Below are 22,640 nucleotides of genomic sequence, written 5' to 3' on the forward strand. Positions count from 1 at the left end.
TGCCTTGAGTCAGAGCACTGGTCCATCTTGCTCATTATTGTCTTCTGTCTACTGATGGGTAGCAGCTCTCCAGGGCTTCACATGGGAGACATTTGCCATCTACCTGAAGATGCCAGGGCATGCAAAGCAGATGCTCGTAACACTGAGCTACACATGGGAACAGAACATACAAATGCTGACATCTGTGCATACAGTTCAACACACACAGCTGCAAATCATGTGGTTGAGTTCCTCCTTTCATGTAGCAAATGGTCCATATGACTTTTCACCCAAGTTTGTCGGCTGAAAGATGGTTAGGTGGCATTCATACAATCCATATGGAGGAGGCAGCGCTAGCACACTCAGCGCATGTGGAGCAGCTGCACATGCTTCTCCCTTCCATGCTCTGGGCTGGACCAGGGGAGATGTATCATCTGATTTGGGCTTGTGTTAATTTAGACGACCTACACATATATGTATTTTGACATTTGTAACGATACTGCCAGGATAGTGGTTATCGGTCCATCTGTGAAAGAGTAAATCCACTTGCATGTTAGTAAACAAACTTCCAACAGGCCCTTTTGATTGCTTTGTTTTGGTCTCTGTGCGTTTAAAGGAGCATTTTAAGAATATGAATGCAGAGGAACAACGGCAGAGCATTTGGGCCTCTGTGGATACTCTGTCTCTGATCTTAAGGTCTCTGGGCAGCTTGAGATGTGGAATAATGCAAGAGGTTGCAAAGCTGGAATTCATCCATACATTAGACTTTCTCAAAGCTTGAGCAAAGATAATTGATGGTGCTTGCACTGCAAACAATGTACTGGATGTGGACTGGATTTTCTCAGGGGATCCTCGGTAAGGTGCCTACTGGCCTGTCTGCATATGTTTGCGTGCAGGTGTGTGTGCACGCGCACGGTAACTTTACCAGATGATGATGGCCTTTCACCTTTCCATTGGGGTGGTGAACCAGCCATGCTCAACCTGGTTCTGATGACAGAGGCTGCAGCTGCCTACAGACTATATTTCCCCCAAATGTCTCTGAGCCTTGCAATTCAACTCCCAGAACAAAAAAAGACTGCAGTGATCTACTTCATAATTCACTTTCTATAATCTTTTCCTGTCTTTTATACCCACACTGATAAGTAGGTCATTATTGTTACTGCAAATAACAGAGTGAGCTATATTTTTTTCTGTCTTGTATAAGATTTGTTTAGTTTTCAACCATTTCCTCTTTCTTCTTCAAGTGAGAGAAAAGGAAACATGAGGATAAAACTGATCGTGGGTGCAGAAGTGTGTTGCTCACAGTGCACTGCATTTCTAAGAAATTCTTGTAAGCCTCATCCTTCCTATATTGGCCACAACGATGTTTGCACCACCCTGGGTGGTTTCAGATGTGCTTATGGCGTGTGCTGGTGAAGTAAATACTGTTCAAAGGTTTTATGTTTTTCAAAATCTTGATAGCATGGTGCCTGAGTGCTGGAAGAAAGACCTGCTCCCTGCTCAAAGGCCCATTTCCACCTGGCCTAGGGGGTGGGGCCCACTACTCACCCTGAACACCTAAAAGAGGCCACTGGGACATTGTTGGAACAACTCTTGGGTTGGGGCAACTGGCTAAAATGTTTTAAAAGGTTTTAAATGGTTCTAATTTTGGTTCCTCTGTTTCATTTTTCTTGGGTTGGTGTTGGTTAAATATTTAGTTGGGGTTGGCGGTTACTTTAATTTGGGTATAACTGTAAATTATTTGTTATTATTGTTATTGATTTTATTGTTTTATTGGTTTGTTTGTTGCTTGTATAGGATATCTTTTTTTTTTAATGTTGGATGTTTTGTTGTGTTTTATATGTTGTAAGCCACCCAGAGTGGCTGGGGAAAGATGGGTGGGATATAAATTAAAGATAATTATATTATATTATATTATATTATATTATATTATATTATATTATATTATATTATATTATATTATATTATATTATATTATATTATAATATTACAAGGTGACAAATGTGAATGAGGCCGTACAGAAAGAAAGTTGCTATATGAGGAATTTCCAATGCAGGTTTGGGGAGAGACAGCAACCTTGTGGGGTGGGTCTTTAGATTAAGGTTTTGAATAGTCTTGCTGAAAATCTCTTAGATCAGCTGCCTGGTGGCCTCTGGGAGGCTTGGACATGAGCTTCCACCAACCCCAGCCAGCCCAGTCAAGCTGGCTATGGCTAATGGGAGTTGTAGTCCAGACCATCTGGAGGGCACCATCCTGGAGAAGGCTGCTTTAGATATTCCCTCCCTGTTATTTCCTTCTAGTGGCCTTCAAGCCAATTAAATTGCCTTGGTCAAGCATCCTGATCCAGTAAATTAAATTGGCTTGGTCAAGCATCCTGATTCATGGAGAGGTGGGAGGCAAGGGTTGAATGCCTGCATGGGAAAGCAAGAAGGAGGTTCTTTCCGTGAAGAGAACAATGCAACCTGAACTTGGAAGTGTCTTACCTTGCAGACAATTGACATTGCCTATTCTGCCAAAGCCAACAGAGGATGATCCACGAGGCACAGCTGTATTTGCTCAACATTGCGCATATGCTGCAAAGTCTGAATGGTGGGGTCTGGCACCCATCCTCGCCCTTCGCTTATTTGCTTGTTTGAATCCTAGAAGGGCCATCTATTCTGACCCTCTGCAATGCAGGAATCAATGCTAAAATACTTCCACTCCATGATTCAGAAAAAAGCTCCCAGAGCAACTTAACATATATCAGTAGCATCATAATCCTTACTCTCTCAGACTTAAAATCTAAAAGGTGAAGCACAAAAGGAAATGGCACTGGAAGAGAGAAGGAAAAGTGGGGACCTGTCCCACCGAGCATACTTGTTATTGTGCTAGTTGGAAGGTGGCATCGCAGGTGCAGGCACATGAATAAAACAAATTGTGTCACTGGAAATATATCTCGTAGCTGCTCTTCTTTGCCAAAGCTGCTACAGTATCCACTAATGTTCATTGTAGCTTTCAAAAAGTCTCTTTTCAGGTTGGATTCTGGAACAGATTTGCATATGGTATTTGTAATATGTGTATGCTCTGTTCAGATCAATAGATTTGTGCAATAGCATTGAGAAGGTGGTGGTTCCACTGTTGCCAGTTCTTTCCTGATTTTATTTAACACTATTTGCATGCTGCTTAATCACGAAAACCTCTCAGCAGTCCCTGAAGCCAAACGATACGCATTTTGTACGTTGTGTCCTTGTTCCTAATAAATGCAGGCCAGTGAGAGGTGAAGGGATCTCACCAGCGTGCTTATATTCTCATTACCGTGTGTCTTTGGAGCCACATTAAATCCTAGTAATAAACCATTGATGTGAATGGAGTCTATGCCAGAGATGAACGCGTTTCTTTGTATTTAAGAACAGAAGAGTGATTGCACTGAAAGCCTGCCTCTCAGGGCAATAAACAAAGCCTTGTTTGTATCAAGATATTCGGTTTAATTGGTTTGCTTTGAGGCAAAAAAACAAAGCAAAACCCAGGCTCTCCTTAATGTGTCTGCAGTAGCAATAACCTAGTAGACACTGAAGACGGACTGCCAACAGGTAAGGAGAAGAAGGGTGTGTGTGTGTGTGTGAGAGAGAGAGAGAGAGAGAGAGAGAGAGTGTGTGTGTGTGTGTGTGTGTGTTGTGGTCAAAAGCCTAACATCTTAGTTCCACATTTGTCAGTTTCTTTGGAACTACCATCTTCAGTTCAGTAGCTTGTTACAGAGAATCTAGAGAGAATGTTTTTCTCAAAAGGCTGCAATTCAGGGTTCCTCTTTTGGCCTCCTATGGTTTTTCAATCTTGACTGATGGCCATTTGGTGGCAGGTGGGAATAAAAGGCAATTGTAGCACTGCTCTGTCTAGTGTGAGCAGGCAAAAGCATATTGAGATGTTTCAAGGATCCTGTCCCTTTTTATTTTAAAGTCACCTTGCTTGCAGGATGGGGCCTATCCATTCCCTCAACCCCCATGGACCATGCTGTGGATTAGTGATGAACAGACTCTTATTTGCACCTTGACTAGTCTTTCTCGGTTGGCCCAGTGCCTTCCTTTTGTTCTGGGCTAGGAAAAGGGGGGCAAAACAGCTTTCTGTGCATTTCCCTCACTTCACTTTTAAATCAAAAGAGCTCAAAATTAGTCCAGGAATTATGAACCAAAAGATTTGTGTTCTGGATGCTTCTTTAAAAGTTGATTAACACATGCATGTGCAAAAGTTGTTCATGTAGTCTCATGCGTTTGGGTTATAATTTAAAATAGCTTCCCAGAACACACACCCCTCAAATATAGTGTTATATTAATAATACTTTCCTGAGTAGGTGCTATTCTATCCCTTGTCAACAATGGTGACTTTTGTTGTGTTTTCTCTAGGCACAATTCAGTGTTAGGGCCCCTCCAAATTGCTGTTCATTTTGATTTTTCAACATGCCGTTGATACAATAATACTGCATTAATGAAGTATTTATATTGGACCATCCACCTATCAGTCCACTTTATTAGTTGGTCTGTGATGGTTGCCCAGTGTTTCTGCATTATTGCCATTGGGAGGGGCACTCTTGCACTGTAGTGCATTCAAAGCAACACACACCTGAAACATTTGTGATACGACAAGTTTCAAGATTTCAGCAGGAAGCTGCAGGACATGCATCAACTGGAAACAAAGTAGTATGTCTGCCCCCAAAACATGCAGGCTGGGAGTTGTAGTCTAGCTACATCTGGAAAGCACCACATTGACTATCCCTGCTATATAAAAGCCATTGAGTGTTGTGTAGCTGGAATGTAACCTACTGTACAAAGGTAAGAGTGGCTGAGTTGCTCCGCCCACTTCTTCCTCTGGCCTGAACCTCCACTGGCAGGTGGCCCCTGGAAGGGAAAGTGTGGTCTGTGGTCTGAGAAAACTTTCTCACCCTGGCATTAGAGACCATACAGTTTGCCCTCATAGAGAAGGATCAACAATATCTCTTACTTAGTGGGTTTGGCCTTTGCTAATTGTAAGGAGGTAGCACACACTCTTCACACATATGCACTATTTGCCTGTTTTGTCAAGATTGCAGTTTCCAAATACTTGGTTCTGAACCTTGAGCTAATACTGTTAATTGCCAGTATGGAGTTTTGAAGCCTTGCTGTTCTGTTCTGCTTTACCTTCAGCAGAAGGAATTTATGCGGTGGTGATATTTTCCCTAGCCATGTTCTCCTTCCTTTTGTGTTTCCTCTTTCAATTCACTTAATGACAGTGAACTTTATATGCACACAAAAACATACTCTAGGTAATTAGGAAATAGATTGCATTCATCATGTGCAAGTCTGATGCTGTGGAGTCTAGACTTGGAAAATACTGCTTCCCAATTGCTAAATTTCCAAGAGCAGGGTTAAATGGCAAGGCTTTGACTGTGGTTGTCATGGCTTCTTCCAAGTAAATCTCTGACCAGAAGATGGGTTTCCAGTGCTGCAATTTAGAAATAAGCTCAGTCCCTCTACTTTCTTTTCTTTCTTTACTTAAAAATTATATTTTGTGAGTGAAGTATGTTTATTTAATCATCATGGTTTATATTGGGTAACTGACCTTTGGCCCACCAGATATTGTTGCACTACAATGCCCATCATCCCTGATTATTGACCACGCTGTTTGGGATTGATGGAAGCTGGAGTCTAACAACTTTTGAAGGGCCACAAGTTAGTCACAGCTAGTTTATACAGAGTGCATAGTTCAAAGATGAGAGGAGAATCAAGACTTCTGTTGTCAGTTTTTTATAGGAGGCCTATCCCTTTAAGAATCCCTGCGTTGTCCAACAGACTCATAACTATTCCATTTCAGAATGGCAGCCTATCATGTCATAATAATGTTACTTAATGAAAAATCAGCATCAATGCAGTGGCCCCCAGGATTCTTCTTTGTGTAGGCCAATGGCCTATTCACCATAAGCAATGGTGATGCTTTCTTGGGTTGAATGCCAAAGCTGCTCATTTCTGCCCCCCATCCTCCAGTGCATGCTTTGGCTGTGCTTTGAGTGCAGTTCATAAAACATGGTTGTCCGTGAGCCAGTCCTGCTTTAGGGAAGAATGTTAATCGGTTGACGCATTTATTAGTGGTTAATGTGACTTTAGACTTGTGAACTTACTTCATCATAAACCTCTTGAGTGTGCATACACTGCAAAAAAAAAAAAAAAAGGAAATATTAAAAGAACAGCTAGTCTAGGGGAGTTCTGTATGCATGTGACTGTGGTAAGCAAATGTCAATCCACATACAAAGGTGTGTTTATGTTGCCCCTGGAAAAGGCTTAGATTTTTGGGGGGTTAAATCTCCTAGGGAAAAGAAAATCATCAATTGTTGAACAGTAGCCAAGAATACTTGCTGGCCCTCATTATTCAGGAGTTTCTGCATGAGCGGGATCACAAAGAGCTAAACCTTGGGTAATCTCTTTCTTTAGCTCTTCAGGCTAGTCATGTTTAGCGTCTTACATTTTTGGGATTGAGCATAATCTCCCACCGACTGAACAACTGTGGGAATGAGTCCACCGCAGTTACTTGACAACCTACCCACACCTAGATCACTGCGCATCAGTGGCTGAAAAAGAGGTGGGTTTGAGTAGAGAGGGAACCTGGATGCCTCTAGAATGTCAGTATTGAGTTGTGGGAGCAATTCAAGCACATATCAGGAAATTAGAGTTTATGCATTAAAAAAACACAGTTCAATAATAAAAAGTAAATAGTAGCAAGGAAAAGGGTTTTTTTTTAGAACAGGTAGAAGTGATTTCAGTGTGGAAGAAAATTAAAATTGTTGCTGGCATCCAACTACCTTGAGAGAGACTGGAATGTGCCTCCAGGGATGGAGAATCGCAGCTCCTGCTGTGGCTGAAGAGACTGGTAACTCATAACTGTGGCCTCCTGCATTTTTTTGCTGTGTTAGCAGCTCTGAAGTGAACTCTCCAGGGCACAAGCCTGGACAGTGTGTATGGAGGCCCTGGGCTGTGTGAACAAATTATAAAGAGGTGTTTCATTTGTGATTCCAAAATTCAATGAACAGGACCCATCTTTCAATAAATTTGCTTGGTAATGGCATTATATTGCATATAATTGCAATATAGTGGGTTTATGCAATTTGAAGAGGATTAAAGCATTCTGTTGCCCCAGCACAAAGAAAGAAACAGATATTTTGCTGCTGGGAAAGTGATAGGGAAATGCATTGGAAAGTATGGAATGAACAAATGGTTAACATGAAGACACAAGCAAATAACGAATGCAGCTGGAATGCTCATTGTCGTATAATATCCCTACAAACTAATGGGAAAGAATGTTTAAAAAGACTGGATACAATCTAACATCTGTGCAAGCAGATCAGGATGACTTTATTATTATTATTAATCGCCTTCCACACACGTGTCTTAGAGCGATGCACAGGATAAAATAAAAAGAGCTTTTAAAAGCAGCACAAAAATATAGTAAATGTGTTTTAAAAACAATGCAAAATAGACTCCTGTAGCAGAGACTTATTAATATAGCTGAGAAAGCTGTAAAGATCATCTGGAGGAACCCTTGCTTATCTTTTGGTTCAGGAAAGCTTGCTTGTCTGGACATTGTCAGAACCAAGCAACTGTTTAAAAACTTGAATCAGGCATAACATTCCCTTGGGTTTCTAGGGACACTTGTATGATAGCAGATACCACTGTAATATAAGGCTTCATTCTGTTCTCTACCAGCCTTTTGGTGACTTTTGAACCCTTTTGATTTAGCTGATTTCAGAAAGTTGAAACCCGCCCTATGTTGTACCGTTTTGGTTTCCTTGTTTTGTTTTTTTATCATCAGTGTGTATAAGTGAATTGTAGATAGGGCCTTTATCAGCAAGATTCTGCTCTGCAACAGTTCTGCAGGAGTACCCATTTTTCACTTGTCCTGCTGCCAATGTTCCTTCTTCTCACCATCCATTAGACGTTCAGTGTAAGAACTACTTGCAAATATAAATGCAAAAAAATTAAATCGAAACTGAAAACCAACAAAACACAATCTTTTCTAAATATAAGTAATTTCTAACATAAAATATAACTCATTTCTATTATTATAATAGATAATATTCCTCACACATGTGGTTTGTTTTCTTAAAAAAAAAAAAACCAAAAGAAATAAATAAAGAAAATCAAATATTAACTCAGGTGAGTGGTTGAAAGCAGCAAATCCTTTCATATTCAGGAAACAAGATCCCTTTGTTATGAATCTTTGACATTTTTCTTTCTTTCTGATATAATGCATTAATTCCATTGTAAGCATGTCTTTTGTGTCAATTTTTGAAGGCATAACTTGTAATTTCCATATTTTGGCATATAAGGTTCTTGTTGTTTTAACTATGTACAAGGCTATATTCCTGATGAATTAAGCTACCCATGTAGTTTAACCCAGGCAGACATGTGGGCCAGGATAGATCTTGTCTAATAACAACTATTATAGGATAACTATTTTATTGTTTATTATAATTATCATTATTTATTTAATTTATATACCACCCTTCATCCAAAGATCTCGGGACAGTAGCACAAAATAATTTAAACAAAAGCAACCCACCCACCCCCGACACACACTTAAAAGGATGTAGAATATTAATTAACCAAAGGCCAGGTTGAATAGGAACATTTGCCTGGCAGCTAAAGATGTATAGTGAAAGTGCCAGACAAACCTCCCTGGGAAGAGCATTCCACAAACAGGGAGTCACTGCCAAAAAGGCCCATTCTCAGTGTTGCCACCTTCTGGACCTCTCTACTACCAATTTATGCCTTTCCCCTCTACATAAATCTCCCTTCGGTTTGAACAACCTGCAGTAAAAAAACCCCTAGTTAGTTCTTTTTACTCCAGCAGCTTTTTCAAAAGCTTTAAAAAGATTTTCTTGATATAATACAGAGGTGAGAAATATCTAAGGGGTTCCATCGCTGCATCTATTTAACTAAGGGATGCATAAGCTTGTCTTGGTTTTGCTTGTGACTCTTCCTATCTCTATAGAGCTATAAAGAAAGGGACTGAGTGGTGACAGTTGCTTTCAACTTAGCAACAACATGAACTCTGGCCAATTGCCCTTGATGAATAATTAGTAACCCCTGAATGGTGCTGGGAGTAACTAGCTGGGAATGTATATGCTGCCAAATTCTGCATTGGCTGGAATTTGGCAGCAGAATTGAGTTCCTGCCAATTTTGAGTCCTAGAATGAACCAGGCACTTGCTGGAGTCTATAGCACTTTACACCCCAGCTCTAAATGGCTTCTTTGATGTTGCAGGTTGTACCTGGAGATGTGATGACACTTTGGCTGAGTAGGTTTCAGTGCTATGTAGTATGGATCGCATTACTGAAGTGGGGATTTTGTAGATTTTTGACAATGCTCCATGCTGCTCCAGTACTCTTTGAATTGAGGAGACTACAGAGCGGTTATTTCTCAAGGCACAACTATCTACTTCAGGTATAAATAAGGCTTTTCTGAGTCTTCTCTGGATTGATATGAGAGGTGGGCGGGTGGAAATGGAAACCACCGCACTTAGGTGATGTATGAACTATACTCAGAGGCAGAGCTAGCTGCTCCAGCACCCGGAGCTGTGCACCCAGAGCTGTGCGGCGAGCAACCCAGGAGACAGGACAGCAATGTCACCCCCCACAGGGATGACACCTGGGGTGGACCGCACCCACCGCACCCCCTTCCTCCGCCAGTGACTATACTTAGTCACCCACTGATAATTGTCACATTCCTATTTTTTGGCCTGAAATGATGGCGATGACAAGTATGACTAATGCTAGTTGGTGTGGTGCAAAATGCCTCCCCCCCCCCCCCAGGAAGCCACGTGCCAAATGCTTCTATACTTGCTCAACATGATACCCAAGCCAGGCATGTTTGTAGTGGAAGATGACACAGAGATTCAGTCCAGATCTTGCAGGTTCATTGTGCACCAAACCTTCAGATATGGCGTTAACAGCCTTTGGCAATCTGTGTGTAGTGCATATATTATTGATTCAATTAAAAGCAAAGAGTAACATAAGATCTGAAGGGGGAAAGAACAATGCAGGACCTTTTCTTTTTCTTTTACAAAAATCTGTAGAACAGAGCAGTGAAATAGCAGAAGTGGGATTGGGAGGAGGGAATTGGCAGCAAAAAAGCTACATGCAGGCTAATTATAAGTAAGGCATAGCCTTGTGAGCATGGCCATGACTTTAATATAATTATATAGTTTTATATAGAAATCTAAGCCGTTTCCTGATTTGTAAAGGCAGGAGGCTCTGGTGGCATCATGTTAGGAAACGATGACAGGAACAGAATCTGCATCCTGTGGTTTTTGCACATTACGGGAATGTCCTGTCGTATCTCTGCTGTCAGTTCTCGATTGCACAACCCAGGGTTTTGAGAGAGACCAAATTTGCTATGAGGACTGGTCAGACTTCCTGCCAGTGCGTGACCAATTGGGGAAGGAAAGCCTTCTGCTGATCACACTTTGTGGTGTCCCATAAGGAACTGACATAAGAGAAGACTATTTCCAGGCCACTTTCAGGGTGTGAATCATGCCCCTTGTTCAATCACCACTTTCCTTGATATTTGCATGAAAATGTGATTAAGATGTTGAGAGAACGTGGGGATGCATATATCCTTTTCTATTTATTCTATCCTGAGCTCCTTTGGGTACACATAATCTCTTCTGTACTGTTGCTATCTTAGAGTGGTAAACTTGCCCATAGAAGGATGGTCTTGTGTTGTGTGTGTATGGAGACCTTTAAGCTACCTGGGCATGTTGGCTGCTTGTCCTAGATGCACATCTCCTGTGGAAGTACTCTTTGTCTAACTTGCACAAGTTATTGGTAACACTTTGATGCAGTGACTCCTGTCAAAATGCAAGGAAATGCTCTTCAAAGGTCACTTCAAAGATTCTTGTAGCCCTGAAATTCTGATTGCATGAGTTCTAGCTGGTCAATTGGCCATCCTGTTTGCTGCTGATGGGAGTTGTAGTCCAACAACATATGGAGCAACACAGGTTCCCCAATCCTGGTATAAAAAATGGATGTGTATGAACAGGAGCAATGACAGGACGTGGTAGAACGCAGCTCAGCTGGGGATCCTTTCCTCTCTTTTATCTTGATGCCTTTTGAACGTATAGGAAGTGCAGAGTTGTGGATCAGTGGCGTAGCGTAGGGGGGGCCGGCTGCACCGGGTGCAACATCTGGGGGTTAGGGTTAGGGGGCACAAATCCATGGGTTAGGGGGCGCAAATTACGCTACGCCACTGTTGTGGATTTTCATTTACCCTCTTGTTGTTACAAAACTTTCCTGTTGGGTTATGTGAGGAGTCAAAACGAAGGCAACTGTTTCCCTTTTTCTGGCATCTCAAAATCCTACATGATCATGAGCAGAAGAAGATTGGGAAGCAGACTAGACACCAACTGGAAAAATTGGAGTAAACTAAAAACTGGGTTTGATTTATGTTTACCACTTGTGTGTGGCTAACTCTGACTTCTTTTTATATCTACAGGAGATGAATTAAAATGCAGCACACGACGTGCACAGAGGACAGGATCCACCATGCACTGGAGAGATGCCTTCATGGCCTCAGCAGAAGCACTTTCTCTGCTAGCACTTGGACTGGTAGGTGACTAATCCCATCACCATACCAGGATGGTTTTTCTTTCCTCTTCAGTTTGCTATTGAAATATATTTGGATGTTTTCCCCCACTCTTTAGTGATTCTTATTGCAATAGCAATGTTTGTTCATGTGTAGTCAAACTATTAACCAATGAAAAGGGAAGCAATTCAACATTTAAACAATGAACTGACGTTAATCCTCCTTCTTACCCAAACTCTCTTGATTTTTCCACCTTCTAGTGAAAGCACTTGAAAGCCTAACCAACCACCTGCTAGTAAAAAATGTCTCGTTGATAATTTGGGGAATAAGGTGAACATCACAGATGTTCCCAAATATTCTAGTATCAGTAGAACAGTGGCCACATTAGCAAACTACACTAAGGCAAACCATGGTTTAGTGCAAATGCACTAGCTCCCAAGGAAGAATTTGCAGCTGCTCTGCTCCTCCCTGGGCTTTTTAGGTCAGCACAGTGCAGCAGCTAAGTCAAGGTTTGGCTTTGAATGCATGTGTGTCTCCTCCTTAACCATGGCCTTAAATTACAGGAGATTGTGGTTGAGGAGGAGAGACCTTAACCACAAAGCTGGGTTTGGAAGACGTACTAAGCCTAACCTTGGTTTTGTTGCTTTCCTCCATTGACCTAAAAAGCATGGGAAGAGGAGCCAAATGAGCGCATGTTGATCTCTGGAAGCCAGTATTCTCATGTGGTCTTGCTAAGCTATGCTCTGACTAACTGTGGTGTGGAAACCAGGCCATTGTGCTGAGCTCTCACCCCACATGATGGGACATGTTTTCAGAAGCACCAAGGCTATCACAAGAACCAAAGGGGGTAGCAGAGGAAGATGCTGCTTCGGAGTGGAAGCTTGCGAAGTTGCTTCAAAAGAAGTCTGAAGCTAACTGGGGCTTTGCAGCCGTGTTGCCAGTTTACTGATTTGAAATCCTCATCCTACAGCCTCAATTTTTAGTTTTCAACATGGCTTTTATGGATTGTGGGGGTGTTTTTGAGTCTCAATATTCTTGATTTTTTGCTCCAACCTCTTTCTTACAACAGAGTGGAGGGCAGGAAGATACTTGGCAACATTTACACCATGCAGCGCTTAAAGTGCTGCGATACCACTTGATGCAATGGAAGGCAGCTTTATAGGTTGACATTTTTATATTGGCCTGCTCCAGGGTTTGGTGGGCATGGAGTGGGACATGTGCAGCTCACAGGTGGAGCCATGGTGGTTACAGCATCTCAGTAATGTTTCACAGCAATTGCTGGTTGCAAGCCATGAGCTGCCCTTGCCTTTCAGAGAACTGAGAGAGGAAATGCTAACCATCAATGCCACCCTACGCAGGCAGCACTAGCTGGAGAAGGCAAGCAGTCCTCAGAAGAGAAGTCACTGTTTCTGTTCCAAGAAAAACATCTCTTGAAGCTCATCTTAAGCTGCCAGCCGCAAATGTGGATGCTGCTGCCACCCAACTTTTTTAAGCTGTGCTGCTGCAGTGTGTTGCCATCTGGATACAGCCTTGCAGTATCAGCTTCCTCTGTTGCTGATCTAGCACTATTTTGCTAAACTAGAGGGAGAGGACCAAGGTACCAGAAGTTAAGTAAGAGACAGCAAGGAGCGTAGCCAGCTGCTCTGGAATTTGCCTTCCATGCTGACCCTGCTATTATTATTATTATTATTATTATTATTATTATTAATAATAATAATAATACAATAATAATTGAATTAATACCCTGCCCTTCCCCCTAAGGAGCAAACAGAGCAGCAAACAGATAAACAATTTACAAGCAAAAACAGATCGAAACATTCTAAAAACAATTATAATTTACTAAAACATCTAAACACAAGTACAATTTACAACATTCTAAAAGCAATTACAAGTAACAGCTGCGTCCTTCCAATTATCTTGAGGTTGCCAAGTTGCTAGGCCCTTATCTACCATTTAGATTCTTATTCTCTAATACTTAAATCCTCCCCAATAGCTCAAGGTGGGACACATGCTTCTCTCTCCACCCCCTCCATTTTATCCCTACAACAACCCTGTGAGGTTGATTTAAACTGAGAGACAGTGACTGGTCCAAGGCTACCCAGCTAGCTTCATGTTTGAGTGGGGATTTGAACCTGGGTCTCCCCAGTCCTAACCACATTAACCAGTATGCCACAGTGGTGCCCATCCCTGTGTGGTTTGCACACACTGCCTCGGTGTGTATGTGTCTCTTTCTCTCTTTTAATCCTTCCATGCAGGACCAGCAATTTAACCGCAAAGATGCAAAAGCGATGCAAAACTTTGCCACAGATCCTGTAGCAGGAAGAAGATGGGGAGTAGTATTGTCTATGGGCTGCAATGGCTCTTTGCTTTTACTGCTTCACCTCAGGGACTCAATGAATTATGTATATTATGGGTTGCTTATATTATTTGGACATGTTGCCATAGGAAACTTTGAGGCAGCTCTACCCTAACAGTTAGTGCACGTGATTTGTTGCAGGCTAATGAATTAACCCCAACTGGGAATAATTGGTGTAGGTCAAAAATACATTGTTTCCCTAATGCTGTATTCCAGGTTGTTCTTATCCCTAATAGGGTGGTAAATGCATTTTCTCTCTTGAAGAACTGGATCCACATAGTAGTGCATGAGCTTTCTTTCTCAGTAGTCACCTATCTTTTTTTTTTAATGACTCCACACACACATCTCTTTTCGTAGCTTTCATTATGGTCTGTGAATCTCTTTCATTTTGCCTATATCCCATCTTGCTCAAAATTGCAGTGAACATCTGTCTTCTGCAATTAGGACACTGAGTGCTCTGGAATTCATTCCATGCTCAGAACGTGACCTGTTTCTTCATTTTTTGGCAGCTGGGCTTTGTCTGAATTGTTGGAGTCTCCAGGAGTTGGTCAGTCGTGATGCAGGGAACTACCTCATCCTTCTGGAGAAAATCTTGCAAAAGACCCAAGAGGTAAATCAAAGAGGGCAATAGGAAAGAAGAATATTTGTACAAAGGGAGTTCTTGCTCAGTCTGATGCTCTCTCTCTCTAAGAATCTGGAATACCTCTAGTACAAATAAGAATGAAAAGTGGCTGGTTTCTTTGTGCATCAGCCGGAGCTTGCTGCTGATTTCAGTTTGCCTTTGACCAAGTTCTGTGCTCTGCACGGTGTTTCAACATGTTAAAACAATTTAAAGCAAGAGAGTAGATGCACACAATACCTTGCAATGGAAGTACTTCTTTCCAAAATGGCATCAACATGTCCTGGAGGAAGTCGCTAGTTTTTGAGGCCATTTGTAACTCATTGCTCTGTATGTTGGAAACAGAATCTGGAGTTTAGGTCAGTTTGTCACTCACAGAATTGCTCCCCCCCCCCTTTGCACCCTGGGAACCCACATATAAGTGGATATGTCCCATTTTTAAAATGTTTAGTATTTTACAGGTAATAATAAACCAAGCAGTAATCCCACCCCCATCCAACCAACCTGCCCCTGTACTTGATGTTGGTTGAATCCTGCTAGGAGTCAGCTATGTCTTTAGCGTAGTGACAAGGAAGCTGTGGCCCTCTAGATGTTGCTGGAGCAGAAATCCCACCATCCCTGACCATTGGTCATGTTGAGTGAGGCGGATGAAAGTTGGAGTCCCTGGAGGGCTTCAGGTTCCTCACCCCCTTTTTTAGAGTGAGGTATCCGTATAGTTAAAGCTATGGTTAAAGCCAGTAGTGATGTATGGAAGTGAGAGTTGGACCATAAAGAAGGCTGATCGCCGAAGAATTGATGCTTTTGAATTATGGTGCTGGAGGAGACTCTTGAGAGTCCCATGGACTGCAAGAAGATCAGACCTATCCATTCTTGAGGAAATCAGCCCTGAGTGCTCACAGGAAGGACAGATCCTGAAGGTGAGGCTCCAGTACTTTGGCTACCTCATGAGAAGAGAAGACTCCCTGGAAAAGACCCTGATGCTGGGAAAGATTGAGGGCACAAGGAAAAGGGGATGACAGAGGACGAGATGGTTGGACAGTGTTCTTGAAGCTACCAGCATGAGTTTGACCAAACTGTGGGAGGCAGTGGAAGACAGGAGTGCCTGGCGTGCTCTGGTCCATGGGGCCACGAAGAGTCAGACACAACTAAACGACGAAAGAACAATCTGGCCTCAGCAGCAGTCTCTGTGAACTTTTAAAGGACAGCAGTTTGCCAGTTACTTTGTTTTGCACATTGCTGCAAGACACCATTTGTATTACTTCTCCCCACTGCCTCCCCACCCTGCAGCAGAATGTCTTGAGCCGGTGTTGACCTTGCTGTTTATGTGGCAATGCAGATACTGTGCTTGGGATCCTATGGAATTCAGAGTCCTTGAGGATCGTGGGTTGACTTGAGCCCAGCTCTGCTCTCTGTTATGCTGGATCTGGAGGTTTGAATTTCACTGCTGGGAAAAAGAGGACAATGAATGAGTTAGAACACCTGGGTCAGCAACTGTCAGAGTCAAGTGGAGATTTCCTACTTCCTGCTTTGTCCAACACCTCCCCATTAGGGAGCAATTGTCTCTCACATGGCAGAATGTTGGGAGCTGCTTGGCAGGCTGAGCTCCCTGCCTCCATTGTTCCCCAGCTATTGTGATGGCAGGCCAGTGGGGAATTGAGGAACGGAGACCCCAGCTTGTGGCATGCAAAAGGCTTTCCAGGACTCTTGTTTGCAACAGGGTCACAGCAAGGTTGCTGCCCAGGGAATGAATGTAGCAGGTTTTCCTGTGAACCCATTCGTTAGAAGCTGTTTCCCCCCACCCTTTCTTTTTAAATTGTTGTCAGACAGTATAACTTCCTGGCGGGTTTAATGGAGGCCCTGCCCTGGCTATTGAGGAATTTTTGGCCTAAAAATAGTCTTGTGGCTCAACATGCAAAAATCAGCAGCAGGTGAGAGCCTGCAAGAAGAAAATGTACTGCACTTAGGGGTACTATGTGCCACAGCATCATTATAGGGCCTTGCAAGAGCAGAAAGGGCCGTAGACGGGTTGTTCCCCTCTTCAGGGAGCTAATCAACTCTCTTCCTTCTCTAGGAGATACTTCAGTTATATATATATATAAATAGTAATACTAAATAAAATGATAGTGATAGAAATAATAATAGTAATGGGAACTGGTGGAGGAGGACTGGAAGAAATTTAAGGATTATCTACAAAAACATTGTAAATTGTATGAATGCTAAGAAAGATGTAAGATTTGTAATAACACGGCTCCAACAAATTAGTAATAAGGAATATAAATTTGAACATAACTGAAAGAAAAGACAAATTTTGGATAAACAATATTTCAAAACTAAGATCTCAAAAGTGTGATTTAAATTCTAAAATTTGAGATTTAATATTGGATAATTATATGATATGAATTGAAACAAGTAAATAATTTGCTAGCAAAATTTGTGAGTTCAGAATGCAGGAACAAGAGATGTGAGGAAGTCCAAAGAGGAGAATGAAATGTGGAAATTTGAAAAGACTATGTTATTATGTATGTTTTTTGTTTATTGTTTAAAAAAAACTTTAATAAATATTATTTAAAAAAAAAATAATAGTAATGAGGAGGATGCACCTAGCTTGTTTTGTTCACAGACCAAGGTCCCCTTGTGCAATCAGACTTTCCCTCTCTGCCCCACCCCCCGGTGCCCCTCTGCACCCACTAAATCTGCTCTGGAGGGTTGGGGGAACCCCAGAACAAATTTAGGAGGCACATGTGAGGAGTAGTGTGGGAAAGTCTTCTTGAGCAAGTGGACCTAATTCTACTCATGCAATGCCCCACTTAGCCCTACGCTGAGTTCCACGTAATAAAAACTCCCAAAACAAATTAGTATGATTAGTAGTAGCAGCAGTATTCAGAGTCCTACATTTTAAAGCGGATGATTCTCTCTACTGGCTGAGCAGTCTGACTATTGATTTCCAGTGGCTTACGTAAGAAAACCACAGCATAAGAAATTTGACCTGGAGATCTTGATATCAATTTACCTGTGCTAGGGTGATACTGAGACCCTGTCACACAGCTTCTGTTGTAGTCTGTTGTGCAACTTGCAGCCTTTGCAGCTGTTCTGACTAAAGATGCAAATATACCATGTTTGGTTGCTGAAATACTGCTTGGTTTCTCTTCTTGACAAAGAGGAACTGTGTGAGAACTTCCCCCTCTTCTCTCTCTCTCTCGGCTTACCCAATGATATTCTACCACTGGATCAAAAATACCATATTGTTAGGAATGTTTACTAAGGTGTGCCAGGCACACCTTCTATATACAAAAAGGGAAATACAGAAAAAAATTGTTTAGAATGGCTAGGAAATAGTGACACTCCTCTGAAATGTGAGGGCCATTTGGAGAAGGTGATTGAAGAAACCAAGAATGATGTGGTGGCTGGGCTCAAAGTCACCATGGAGGAGCGACTTGCCACTGCAACAAATAACACCTGGAGAGTAGACTTTACCTAGAGAGAATCAAATAGCAATCTTGTCAAGTCACACATCAATTCTCCTCCAAAGCTTCCAGGTGATCGGTTTGGGTAGCTTTTCTTTGGGTAGTTTTACCAGAATCTCACTTCCCTCTTGTGCTTTCTTTTCTTCCTCTGCAGGTCCAAGAGAAATGCAACTATGATCTCTTTGCTCCGCTGGCTCTGCTCTTCAGCTCAGCTGTCATGTGTGTAAGTTGTCCCAGCATTGCTGGAACGAATAGCTGAAGGCATTGGCTCTGTGGCTGTTAAAGTTGATGAGAAAACCTTTTGTTTTTGTTTAAAAAATTGTATCCAGCTTTTCACCATGTAGGACTCAACAGAGCTCACAGCTATTCATACGTACAAAATTAAAACATAGATTAAACTTTGAGTTTCCCTACTGACTCAGGTCAACCTCTGTATTCCTGATTTTTAGGAGAACCATTGGTAGTTGGGATATTTTTATCTAGCTAGATACATACATGGTTTACACATGCATGCTCATTGTGTGCTGACTTGTAACACTGACTGATTGGTTTCATCACTACCAAAGAGCTTCTGTCTCACCTGATGTCAATTATTGGTACTCTTCAACAGAGGAACTTCTAACTGTTGACTGCAAATTGAGTGCTGCAAGGATCCATTGATGAATTCTATATGTGTGTGAACTCCCCCTCAAAAACCCCCTATTTATTTGTTCTGTTTCTTTATATGACTAACAGCAAAGTCAAATTACACTTTGGATTTCACCTTGATGCTTTGCTTTCCTCTGTGTTTGATGGTGGTGTGTGCACATCTTTTGGGGCTATCACTCAAAGCATTCAGCACTGTTGCTCAGCAAGGGAAACTTGAACTTGAGCCCATGTAGCATCAGCCCGTCTTCTTTTTCTCCAATGGCTTCCTTGGCGGGGGGGGGGGGGATTTTGCTGAATGAACTTGATCACAGTGCTGGCAGCTGAAGCTGGCAGTGGGAAATGTGCATGGTTAAAGTTGCTGAATTCCTATATCTGGAAGAAGATAAGGAGATGCTGGCCTCCATTTCTTGGTCTATTTATACCACTGCTATTTTCTTTATAGACACCACACTTTCCTTCAGAGTCAGATTTCCTTCTGAGAGCCATGAGGACATACCAAGACTTCCTCACCTGGCCTGTGCCATACTGTAATATCTGCCAGGAGCTCCTGACCTTCATCAGCAATGAACTCAAAGCCCCAGGTAGGGATCCAGATTGTCTGCTCCCAGCAGGATTCCTTCAGCCCTCTGTGGTGCTGACTCTTCCTTCTTGGGGGGGTGTGTGCTTGGTGTTGATGAATTTCTGAGAAACCTAAAGTTGCACCAGTACATTTACCGGCCCTATAGGCATTGAAGCTAACTCTGTGCTATGAACTGGAGTGGGCTGCATACATTGTGGCAAGGGTTATTGCCAACAATGCAATTATAGTCAAGACAGTGATCCTGATAGTTGATTTTTAAAACACTCGTAGCCATATGTGTTCATGTAGAGGCACTCTCTACAGCAAGCACAACATTTTTGGAGGGTGTTTCATGCACATGCCTATATGAGTGTGGTGGCTTCATCCCACACCATAAGCCTGCTGGCATGCTGCATGGTGTGCAAATGGTGCCAGCACATAGGGTAAAAGCATTAAGGCTGTATCTTGATGAAAGAAGCTTACTCAGTGCTTGCATATCAACAGTATTGGTTCTGAAACAAGATGCATTATAGACCATACTGGATGGGTTATTTACAAAAGGCCCATCAAATAAAGGTTATTAGAATCATAGAATTGTAGAGCTGGAAGGGACCCCAGGGTTCAACTCCCTGCAATGCAGGAATTTCAGCTAAAGCATCCAAGGCAGATTTGTTTAGTCATTTATATTACTTTCAGAGAAGAAAGCACTTTAACTCACTGAGGAAAATCCAGGTGGGCTGATGGACTGTCCACATCTGAAATAAAGCCCCAGCACACAAAAGTGTATGCTACTATAAATCTCTTAATCTGGAAGGTGCCACTCTTGTTTTAGCATTTTATATCGGGGTGGGGAACGTTTTTCTGCCCAAGGGCAAAATTCCCTAGATGGCAGCCTTCCAAGGGCCACATACCAGTGCTGGTAAAAGTAGGCAGGGCCAGAGGCGAAAATAAAGAAGAAACAAGTGTGGAACAAGGGATGCAGCGTCAACCTTTGGACAGGAGGCTACATTTCAGCCATGCAGTATCTCAGTTCGAGGACACATTCCAGCGAGGGTAGTATCTTCCTGTAGGGATTAAAAATGGGAGTACAGTGGTTTGTCTAATGTTCCCCCTTCTGAAGGAGGATTTGAACCAGAGGTTGGAGAGCTCCTTTCAGTACTCTGACCTTTTATAAGCCCATGGTTTCCACCCAAGGATAGAACGTTTCTTGTGCAAAGTCATTTGCCTGGCACAATGGATGTGGTTGCACTCCATTGCTCTCCTACCCTCCAGCTTCACTTGAAAGGGGATGAATAGCTCATCGAAATGCTCCAGTAACAACAGAGAATCCATTCAGGTAGACTTGGACCTTGAATGGGTAACTGTGTCAGATAATTTCCATATGATACACTGGGACCTCTGGTCTCTGCTCGTGAACGATGGTGCAGCCTCTGCTTAATGAGCTTAGACTCTGCTCCCGTTGATTATCAGCACTCATAAGGGTTCTTAAAGTTTATGCAGTGGAAGCTTCTTAATTAGGCCATGCTGGCAGCCAGCCTTCTGTTACTCCTCATTAAGCAGTTTCCCCAATTAAATGGAGAGGCTTTCTTAGAAAGTGCCTGGGTGCCCAGCATTGTGTTTCAACCTGCAACAGATTCAGTGTCAGATCTACCTTGGAAGAGCCTATTAATGCCATTAGAGGTGAAATACAGGGTGTCTCTTTTTCATTTCCTCATTAAGGCTGCCGATTCCTTGCTTCTGCTATAAGACCTTTCAGTAAATCATCACAGTTTAAATTGAACTATTGGAGTTCTTAGGGAAGCTGAAGTTTGAGAGAGTTCAGTAAGCTTTTTCATTATAATAATAATAATAATAATAATAATAATAAATTTTATTTATATCCCGCCCTCCCCAGCCGAAGCCGGGCTCAGGGCGGCTAACAACAATCCAACAATGCAGTGCCTGCAATCGTTAATCTGATTTATCTTGTCAAATGACCAAGGGTGCAAATATCCAGGGGCCCAGTAGCTACTGGTGCCTTAAAAAACAGGTGCCTCATCCACACCATGCATTTAAAGCACATGGTTTCCTTCCAAAGAAACCCTGGGAACTGTACTTTGTTAAGGTTGCTGGGAATTGTAGCTCTGTGAGGTGTAAACCTTGGAGACACCATGCACTTCAAATGTATGTTGCCAATGTGAAATGGGCCTAGTTACTACCTTATTGCTTCCTTGCAAACCATGTGACCACACACAATAGAGAGTTTTTGAGTCAGTAAGTAAGAATTGCTCTGTGGGGTGCATGTCCTTCAGCTGGACTGTTTCAAAAGCGGAGAAGCTGCACTGGAAATGGGTTGAATATTTGTGGAACATGGAAGAACTGTTGGAGTAGTGGATGTCACGTAGGTAGCACTTTCTCAATGCGCAATGGCTAGAGACAGAATTACGCAGTGGTGAATTATTGAAAGCAAGCAGTAGCTGAGCACTCCTAAACAGGGGAATGCAAAACTTTCCAATTCCATTGGTGGACTGACTTGAAGCTATCTTTCTCCAAGGCTGAGAGATTTGGAAAGCTGCTCTATGCTTTTTGCTCATCTTGCATGGTGGATCCTTCAGTCCAACAGATTTGCTGAGAGGCAATTGGTCTGATGGGTTGTTTCACTGCTGCAAGCAAATTGTATATGCTTTCTTTCTTTCTTCTGCATAGCTCTACACATTTGGGGAAATCAATGTTGGTAAAAAAAACACTGTGTGTCAAACTGTTTGGGAGTTAGACCCTATCCAAGAAGATGATGGTGAAGAGTGGTATTCAAGCTGAATTCCTTCTTCCATTCAGCCCTGCCCCTGTGGGGTTCACCTGTCTCTTCCACCTGAGCCCACCAGTTCTGTGAGGTCTCAGTGAGAAGTGGATGCCACTGCTGTGTTTTAACAACTTTCTCTTTCTTTTAACAGGGATTTCATTTCAAAGGCTGGTTAGGGCAGAGCAGGGTCTGTCTGCAAAGAGCTGTGAGAGTTCCATTGTGTAAGTATCATGCAGGAATCATGACTGCTTTCTGTGGGTTAGGAAAGGGAAGGAACTTTGTGGTATATTGTCCTTTAAATTTCCCAGGTCCTCCTGTTGCTCAGGGCTTGGCTTGTACCAGGGCTCAGCCCCAGCATTTATTTCAGGTAACAGAGGAAATCCCTGAACTATATGAAGGAAGGATAAATGAAACAGTCCTCTGTGTATGCAGAGTAACTTTCCATCACTACTGAGTAGCTGTGAAACCCCCCCAGACAAAAGTTATGGCTCCCAGACCAGTGGTGGTGGGGTGACTGTAGGCAGGCTTGAAACCTGGCAGATCGTAGGTCCCAACTGCACTAGCAGAATCCTGCCACTTAAACAGCCATGGCTTCCCCTAAAGAATCATGGGAATTTTGGTTTGTTGTTAGGAGGTCTCTGTTCCCTTCAAATA

The 22,640-nt window shown here is 42.5% G+C and overlaps 1 protein-coding gene across 4 annotated transcripts in view; it reads left to right on the plus strand.

Moving 5' to 3' along the window:
* PIK3R5 (phosphoinositide-3-kinase regulatory subunit 5) overlaps positions 1-22,640 on the plus strand; it is a 61,325-nt gene that overhangs the window by 16,910 nt on the left and 21,775 nt on the right. For all 4 annotated transcript variants that reach the window (XM_081848672.1, XM_081848675.1, XM_081848674.1 and 1 more), the window contains exons 2-6: positions 11,472-11,584; positions 14,427-14,527; positions 18,155-18,223; positions 19,091-19,229; positions 22,138-22,207. In XM_081848672.1, the coding sequence (XP_081704798.1) occupies positions 11,485-11,584; positions 14,427-14,527; positions 18,155-18,223; positions 19,091-19,229; positions 22,138-22,207 (479 nt within the window). In that variant the 5' untranslated portion in view covers positions 11,472-11,484. The remainder of the gene's footprint in view (positions 1-11,471; positions 11,585-14,426; positions 14,528-18,154; positions 18,224-19,090; positions 19,230-22,137; positions 22,208-22,640) is intronic.

Source organism: Podarcis erhardii, assembly GCF_964252035.2.
Source record: "Podarcis erhardii genome assembly, chromosome: 2".
Lineage (NCBI taxonomy): Eukaryota > Metazoa > Chordata > Lepidosauria > Squamata > Lacertidae > Podarcis > Podarcis erhardii.